This window comes from Chrysochloris asiatica, unplaced genomic scaffold (assembly GCF_000296735.1).
Source record: "Chrysochloris asiatica unplaced genomic scaffold, ChrAsi1.0 scaffold00312, whole genome shotgun sequence".
NCBI lineage: Eukaryota > Metazoa > Chordata > Mammalia > Afrosoricida > Chrysochloridae > Chrysochloris > Chrysochloris asiatica.
This window is the reverse complement of record NW_006408830.1, coordinates 2,527,234-2,536,476: the sequence shown is the minus strand read 5'-3', so window position 1 is coordinate 2,536,476 and position 9,243 is coordinate 2,527,234. Positions and strand designations below refer to the sequence as shown.

Sequence of the window (9,243 nt, the reverse complement as noted above, 5' to 3'; positions counted from 1 at the left end):
TTGTTTCACTAAAAGGTGACCTCAGGGATAGCTTTGATTTAAGGATTAAAGAATGTTTTGGGGTAGTGGTCTCAAAGAGTCCTGTACTCTCAACTGGTCTTACTAAGAATTTGAGTTCTATTTTTTGTTTTGTTTTTTTGTCTCCTGTTCTGTCAGCGTTCACGTATTGTGGTCCTGATCAGAATGATCAATAGTGGTAGCCAGAGAGCATCTAGGTCTTCGGTCTTGGGGTAAATGAGGGAGAGGCTTTTGGAGGCTGGATTAGCCGTATAGACTTGCTTCTTCTCTGAAACTTTGGCTTCCATCTACTGTTTTTGCTCCTGATGACTACAGAACAATGGTTGTGTCTTAGATGGACGCTCAGAAACTTTCAAGACCCCAGGTGCCATTTGCCTCAATAGGATGTAGGGGACATGGACCTTGTGAATTATGTTATGCCAATTGACCGAGTTATCCCATGAGACTAACGTCTTCAAACCCATAAAAGCAGTCTTGCAGGGTGTTTGGTTATGTCTGATCTTAAGTTTCTCTTGTGCTTTAGAAGGAGTCAGTAAACTCCTGCCCACCACCTGTTTTCAGATAGCCTAAAAGCCAAGACTAGTTCTCACACATTTAAGTGGTTAAAAAAAAGGTCCAGAGAAGATTTCATGACACACGGACATTTTATGAAGTTCAGACCTCAGTGTCCATAAAGTTGGACTCATTTGTTTACGTATTGTCGGTAGCTGCTATTGTGCTACATCAACAGGTGAGTAGTTGCAACAGAGGATGTATTGCCGTCAAAGCCTAAAATATTTACAGTCTGACCTTTTGCAGAGAAAGCTTGCTGACCCCTGTGCTATGTAACAGAAGATATCCCTCAGTTTTCTGAAGAAACTGGGCCTTTGTTCCATGGAGTGCCTCCCATGGGGGAGTTGGGTCTTTGCTCCCTCATTGTGGCTTTAATGTGCCTCCTGTGTCTCCTGTGAACCTCAACCTCACTTTAACCTGAGCTATTCACATCCAGCTGTGCTGGGGGAGTCAGCTGTTAGAAAGCACAGCTGGAGCCCCATCCCCAATTTGCCTGGAAATGAATACTCACTTAAGGAAACTGGTAAAATCTGTTTCCACCCAACCCTGTGCCAGCCTCCTCAGAACTACTGCCCACACCTCCTTCCAGAGAAAATTCAGCAGCTGAGGGAGGGAGGGTTCTGTCATTAAGTTTAAAATATCAGGGTACAAAGCAAGAAAGCATTTGCTCCGATTTTGTAGGGAAAAAGACATACATACATACACCTTATAAATACAATCTCAGCAGTTGTGTAGAGGTAGTCCCTGGTCTGGGGAACACGGTAGCTCTGTAGGATAAACAGTGGACTGTGAACCACAAGGTTGGCAGTTCAAGCCCACCAGCCACTCTGCAGGAGAAAGATGAGGCTTTTTGTTACTGAAAGGATGAACAGCCTTGGAGACCACCGTATACATGGTCGCTGAGTCTGAACCGATTCGATGGTACTTAGTGACAGCAATAACAGTCCCCAGTCTATGATGGATTCTGTTGTGACGACGACTCCAGTTCTGACGTTAGTCGAATATCCTTTTTTTTTTAGTTTCATTATTGCTTTTATGATCAGTATCTTTATAAATCCAATGTGGATTTATCTTTAGGGAAATTAGAAACATATTGCATATAAGGGAGCTTCAGAATATTCCTGGAAAAATGGAATTGATAGGTAATGAATAATGGAATTGAAAGATAATTAAAATATAATCTTAGCTGTTGTTAAGTGTCATCAAGTTGTTTCCAGCTCATCTCTACCCTACATACAGTTTCTGAGGCTGTAAATCTTTGTGGGGGCAGAAAGCCTCATCTTTCTCTCTCGGAGCAGCTGATGGGGTCGAACCACTAACTTTGTGGTTTGCAGTCTAGGGCTTATCCTCTAGAGCCATCATGTTCCCATATCTAATCATGCATATATATTTTAATACATACATGCATTAAAATATACAAATTAGAAACATTTATTCCGATGATGAAGAAGAGTTGGACAAATGTTGGCATTTTGTCAGTTGTGGTCTTAACTTCCACTTGTGGAAGATTCTGGAGTATTTGGATTACTTTTGCAAATGGAGATGGCGTTCCTAGTCAGAAAATTAGCAAGAGTTGTCTGAATTCTCCTTTTCTTTTTTTCTTCTTTTATTTCATAGTTATATCTCTCTGCTTTCTGAATCTGCAAATTGATCAGCATTTGAGTTCATGTTTTCCAGTAACTGAAGTCCTAGATTTAGTTTAAAAAATGAAATCTATGTAATTACTGTAGTGTTTTAAACAGTGTTATTGTTGTTGTTTAGTGCCATCAAGTTGATTCTGACTCATGTATATAGGGTGTCCGAGGAGTGACTGGTGGTTTTGAACTGCTGACCTTGTGTCTCAAACTGACCTTACAGTCTAGCACATTATCCTGCTGTGCCAATCATAAAAGTCAACATCTGCAATTGAGCATCTGAAATGGTAACAGCATATGACCCACGGCAACATTGTATATGATACGTGTCACTAGTAATAGAATGTACAGAAACAAAAAATAACGGTCTATGGTAAGTCCAGTTGTAACTTGAATATGTCTTAAATCAGGGACTACCTTTATTGCATAGTGGTTACGAATTGGGCTGTGAACCTTAAGGTCAGCAGTTCAAAACTACCAGCCGCGCCGCGGGAGAAAGATGAGGCTTTCTACTCCCGTAAAGATTTACACCCTCGGAAACCCTGTACAGGGTCGTAATCGACTCGACGGCACTTAACAACAACAACAACCTTTATTTACATAGAAAAAAATACTGGAAAGCTAAATGTCAAGATGGTGGTGTTGTTAAGTGGAGTTGGTTCCGACTAATAGTAACCCTGTATTTTCAAGGAGTGGCTGATCCGTTTGAACTGCCAACTTTGTGGTTAGCATTCCAGTGCTGATCCTACAGTGACATAATCTTAATTGTTTTCTTGCTGATGAAATTACAAATGACTTTTTTAAATCTGTCTAAATACTTTTATGTAGATTCTACTTTTGCCAGGAATTTTTACAGTGAATATTTATCATCAGAAAAAAGTATTAAAAAAAACAAAACAAAAAGGGAACATGGGTTTTGTAGGCAGAGCCATGCCTAGATAAGGAAACACTGAATTTTCCCAGGATGACTGAGGGTCATGGACCCAGAGTAGGAGATCTGAGTTCCTGTCCCCTTCCTGCCATTCATCTCTCTATGTAGCCAGCCACTCATGCAATCATCTAATAAATGCAGTCAAACTTGAAGAAGCTGGAACCTGTCAGAGAAAGAAAACTCAAATATTTTCCACTAATAGAGAATGATAGAAAAGTAGTAAGACTGCATGCACCACCCCTTCGAAGGCAGCGGACTTGTGACACACAGTAAAACAAGGCGATCCTGGTGAATGTCACTGTCCGTTCCAGCACCTGCTCTGGCTCTTGGGCTACATCCAAGGACATGCAGAAGGAACTTCTGCCCTGGGGCAGTGAGTGCCCTTGGGTTGTTGTTGTTAAGTGCCTTTGAGTGGCTTCTGACTCACAGCGATCCTGTATAGGGTTTCTGAGAAGCTGCTGGTGAGTTTGAACTGCCAACCTTGTGGTTCAAATGACCTTTTGGTCCAGTGCTTACACATTTTCATTGGGTTACAATGCAGTGGGTGTTTCAGATGGACAATTCCAGTGAACCTCTGGGCCACCCTGGCGGTGTGGCAGATGGGGATGCATTGTTGAGAGCCTTCTGGGTCACCTTGCCACAGGCAGAGCCAGAACTGATTTTCAAAGGGAGCAGGAAGATTTGTGGGTGCACTACTGTTTTCTGCTCCATGAATCACTTTTTGTCACTGAAGGACCTTGGTAAGTCCCCAAAGCATTTTTGCCCTCACAGGACAATTAAAAAATAAAAATAAAAATAAATTTTTTTTTAAAGAATTGAGAAGCAGTGTCTGATGGTCACTCTGATGTGAAGAGAAGCCCTAGTGGTGCAGTGGTTAAGTATTTGACTACTAACCAAAAGGCTGGTGGTTTGAACCCATCAACCACTCCCTGGTAGAAAGATGCAAGTGACTGTCTGCTTCTGTAAAGATTTACAGCCTTGGAAACTCCATGCTGGCAGTTCTCCTCTGTCCTACAGGGATAACGGCTGTAATGCTAAGAATACATGCAATGCTACTCCGTGCCCTCCTCCCTCCCCAGAATGGGTAAGCAGGCTGGTCAGCAGGCCCGCCAGCCTTCCTTCTCAAGGCCCAGCTGGTCAAAGAAGAATATTTATTGTAATATTAGTTGAGCCAGGCAGCCTGGGTGTAGATCCTGCCTGTGCTGTTTATTACCATATGGATTTAGGTAGGTGACTTTATTACTCATTAGTGCCTCTTGTTTCCGCATCTGTAAAATGGGCCACATTGTGTGAGCCTCCGAGAACCATGGTGCAAGTTAAATCAGTGAATGTAAAGGGCTCAGAGGAGCATCTGAGGCACAAGAGGAGTGCCTGGCACCTCATGAACATACTTTCCATGAATGGCCAGACAGAGGTTGCAAACTGGTGGCCTCTCAGCTGAAGCCCACCTACAACTCAGTTAAATTTGGCCAAGAGCATGTTTCCCAAAGCATGGGAAATATTTGGCTCCGTTTTTAAAAGTCCACATGAAGAAGGGAGTAGTAAATCTTATAGTCCAGGAAGAGAGGACCTTAGGACCATAAAGCTAGTGCGGCTGATTCTTAGCCTCATCATTTTTCTCATTTTACCAGTAAGTAAACTGATCCTCAAAGAATTTAGGCTGCTTGGCCAAGGTCCTGTAGCCGTATAAAAGGCAGAGCTGGCCTGGGAAACCAGTTTTAGGTGATGGCAGGCCCTGCTCCTCAGGCGTCTCATGGGTGTCCTCACCTTATGTTTATCCAGGTTTCGAGTTCTTTGAGGCCAGTGCCAAGGAGAACATCAACGTGAAGCAGGTCTTCGAGCGCCTGGTGGATGTCATCTGCGAGAAGATGAACGAGTCCCTGGAACCCAGCTCCAGCCAGGGCAGCAACGGGAAAGGCCCAGCCCTGGGGGATGTGCCGCCCCCTCAGCCGAGTGGCTGCAGCTGCTAGAAATGACACCCTGCCCCCACCCACCCCCTCCTGCCTCTGCAGAGACTTTGACTGCAGCACAGCCACAAGGACTGTCTCCAAGCTCAGGGTGCCCCTCCCCTCCTGTCAGCTACCCTCGACCGCACAGCCCGCCCCAGCAACTCCCATCAGAGTTGCAGGGCCTGGGGGTGTCCACGTACAGGACCTCGCTGCTTGTCCAGGTGATTCAGTGGGGTTGCTATGGGCAGCATGTAGTAGTCACCTGAGTGTAGGGGCAGCCACAGTGCCTTCTGGCTTAGAAATATTTTCTAAGTCCACACTGTGCTGATCACCAAGTGGGATTCCCAGGCTGGCTAAAGGAGGTTTGTCTTTTCCAACCTGCCGTTTAGTTCTGGGGGTCTATGGGGCAGGAGGCTTCTTAGCTATCTCAGGGCCTCCAGCCCCCTATCCTGGTCCCCAAGCCAGCCTCACCAACCTCCTCAGACCCCCAGGCTCCAGGGTGGATGGCAGATTGACTACCACCAACCTCTCCCCCTAGCCCACAGCCCTTCTGTGTTACAGCAGCTTTCCCCGGTGGAGAAGGGGCGGGAATCAGAGTCCCCCCTCACTTCAGGGACCACAGAAGTGCCTTTGTGACCTGCCCTAGAATCCCCTGGCACTCAGGACCCTGCCACTGTTTTGGCTTCACTGCTCCCCAATTGTGTGGAATCACAGAACCATGGGCAGCATCAGGTCCTGCACCGGTGTGTGAGGTCTCCTGCCGGGAGTTGTCCTCAGCAAGGAGACCAGGCCTCCTGCCCAGACCTGCCTCCCTCCTTAGGTCCCTCCTTGCTGCATGGGTCTGAAGCAACATCTTTCCAAATCTTACATCCTGCCCGAATAGGAAATTGGGCAATATTGCCACAGCCTGTGATGTAAGGACTTGGGCTTCTCCCACTGGAGGACCCTTGAACACCGAGTGTCTGTTTCCTGTCATTGACAAGGGCCAGCGAGGTGACATTTTGTGCTCTCGGAGCAACTACGTCTCAGGGATGTGCTGGGACGGGGCCAGAGGGTGAGACAATAGCGCTTGTCTCTTTGTACTTTATGGACATAGGTGGGAAGGGTCCCTGATAGAGACACCATCTTGGGGGCCCCAGCTGTCAACTGGGAGATTAGATGTAGTTTGGGGGTATAAATCTGACCCCATCTCAGTGGCCCTTCCTGCCCACTGATGTCCAAACTCAGGCAGCATGGCACCTCTTTCTGCCCTGGAGCACCAGCTGGCCCCCCTCCCCCCAGGAACATGACAGGCACTGTGAGGAGGGTCATGTGTTCTCACCACTCTGGCACCAGGGCAGAGGCAGAGACCATTCTCTTAGCCATGGTAGCCAATATGGCTTCTGTCAGCCTCTTACAAGCTGCCTCCTAGTTGGGCAGGGAAGGCCTAGTTCAAGAGTCCTTGGGTAGTGCCCGTGGTTAACATGCTCAACTGCTAACTGTAAGGTTGGAGGTTTGAGTCTAGTCAGAGGCACCTTGGAAGAAAGTCCTGGCAATCTACTTCAGAAAAATCAGCCCTTTCATTGGAAACCCTGTGGAACACAGTTCTGCTGTGACACGTGGGGCTACCATGAGTCAGAATTAACTCAATGACTAATGGGTTCAAAGGCTTTTTGTTTTTGTCTTTGCATTTATAGGGGCTCTATTAGCTGCCATCAAGTCAGCCCTGATTCATGGTGACCCCATACACACTGCCTAGTCCTGCACCATCCCCATGATTCGTTGTGGATTGGACCATTGCGATTTATTGGGTATTGGTTGATTTGGGGAATTGGATTGCCAGAGCTTTCTTCTTAGATTCTTAGGAAGCATTACTGAAACCTGTTTAGCATCACAGCAACATGAAATACTCCACTGAAAGACAGGTTGCAGCTGTGCATGAAATGCATTGGATGGGAATTGAACCTGGGTCTCACATGGAAGGGGGAGAGGCTCTAGGATAAATTTATTTCTAGGATCCTGTCCACCTACTACTAGGGGCTGCCTTTGGAGCTTCAAAGTGAAAGTATCTTTGTACATCATCTAATTAGACGACCTGGATGAAATGCACAAATTCCTGGAAACCCAAACAGTGAGGGTGTCTGGATGTGTAGGGTAGCAATCACAACTTTTAGTTTGTTGTAACAAAGTCATATTAAAGCAGATAAAAAAAAGACTTAAGATTCAGTATGGCCTGTTAAGATTTCATTTTCCCTAAGCTGCTACCAGAAGAAATGGTAGCTCAGAGACCATTTATCCAAGGGGTAATGAATGTGTGATGAAAAGCGACTTTGGCTGCATCTTACATGTATGGCCTGGCCCAAGATTGCTGTTTACATAAGATTTTTCAACAGTTCAGCTTTGGACAGAGAGTGTTTGTAGCCCTTTCAAAGCAGACAGTGATGTAGCAAAACAAAACCAAAAAAAATTTTTTTCTTCTCAATACAAGCTTTTATTTTCTTGCAGGGAGGGTGGGTGGGAAGTTCTTTGTAAATCAAGGTGGTTTGGAGATTAATGGCGTTTACAGACAAACCCAAAAACTGTGAATAGCTGCCCAACTCTAGGGAGAATGAGGACCAAGTTGGCCACCTGGACCCTGGTCCTGCCTCAGTGCCTCTTCTGATTGCTCTGATTAGGGTCGAAAGTGACACAGCCATAGTGTTTTAGGTTCTGCCTTTTTTCTTTCTGACCTCTCCAAGCAAGGCTCTCTCTCTGCTACTGTATTTAGAAGTAGACTAAATTTTGTCTTAATGTTGAAGTGCTAATTCTCCTTGGTCAATTCTGAAACACAGTACGGAATGAGCTCTCAGGCCTGGTAACATATCATGTGTAAGCAGTTCCTTGCTGTCCAATTTGTAGAGACACGTACTTTACCAGAAAAAATTAAAGGTATTATACCCATGTGTGTGTGTGTGTGTACTTTCACTTCCATTAGTAAAAAGGGGTTTCTAGGAAGAGGTTGGTGAATCATATCTTGGGGACCTGGCATGTTGCAGTAGGGACCACAGAGGCTCAGATGTCGGACTGCCTCATGACCATCACCTTGGCCCTGGTGAGCTCAGCTATATGGCTGGCAGGGAGAACTTAGATAGATGCTTCGCACACCTTAGTTAGCTTCTGTCCCTTCACTGCTCCGAATCTACCATGGCTACCAATGTCCTCCCCACAGCTCACCAGGCCTTGCTTTGGCTGCCTCATCGCCTCCTGATCCACATCTCCCACTTTACCCTCACTCACTAAACTGCAGTCACACTGATCTCACCAGTTTGAATACATCAGATCCTTGCATCTGGGTCTCAGCACTGGCTGTTCCATGGCCTGTAGCACTCTTCCTTCCATTGGCCAAATGGCTCTTCCTTCACCTTTTTCATGTCTTTGCCCAAATCTTAGCTTCTCCTTGATGCCCTGGTTAGAACTGTAAAGGAGACCTGGTGGTGGCACACTGGGTTGTGTTGAGCGGCTCAACGCAATGTTCAAACCCACCAGTCACTCCTCAGGAGAAAGATGAGGCTGGCTGTTTCTATAAAGCGTGCAGTCTTGGAAACCCTGTGTAGTGGCCCTGACATGTCATATAGGGTCGCTCTGAGTAAGAATCGACTCACCAGCAGTGGGTTTTGGTGCTGTTAGTACTATAACCCCATATCCAGGCCACAGCCTAGGCCAATCAAATCAGAAGGTCAGGAGATGGAGGCCAGGCTTGTGTCATTAAAACTCCCGGGAGATTCTAAAGTATAGCCAGGAGTAAGAACTAGTGATTTTCAGGAACCATGGAGGAGAGAGGAACAAGGTAAATGACACCACAAAGAAGCAAGCACATTCGGGGGGGTTCACATATTCTGCAGCAAGTCCAGGTTAGAGGGAAAAGGGGAAACCTAGAGCAGTGGTTCTCAGAAGTGTTCCCTGGGCCAGCAGATCACATCCCCTGGGAATTTGCAAGGGATGCAGATTCTTGGGCCCCACATCAGGCCTACCTAGCCTAAAAGCTTTAGGGTTGGGACCCAGACATCTGCCTTCCAGGAGATCCAGTTTGAGAATGACTAGACTAGAATAAAATTGTGGTGCTGCTCTGGTAGTGTAGTGGTTACGAATCGGACGGGCTGCGAACCACAAGGTCAGCAGTTCGAAACTACCAGCCGCTCCA

General features: G+C 46.2%; 1 protein-coding gene across 1 annotated transcript in view; it reads left to right on the top strand.

Moving 5' to 3' along the window:
- Positions 1-5,225, top strand: part of RAB3D (RAB3D, member RAS oncogene family) — a 12,322-nt gene extending 7,097 nt beyond the window's left edge. The window contains exon 4 of the mRNA XM_006875131.1: positions 4,918-5,225. Coding sequence (XP_006875193.1) covers positions 4,918-5,105 — 188 coding nt within the window. The 3' untranslated portion in view covers positions 5,106-5,225. The remainder of the gene's footprint in view (positions 1-4,917) is intronic.
- Positions 5,226-9,243: the final 4,018 nt, after the last annotated feature.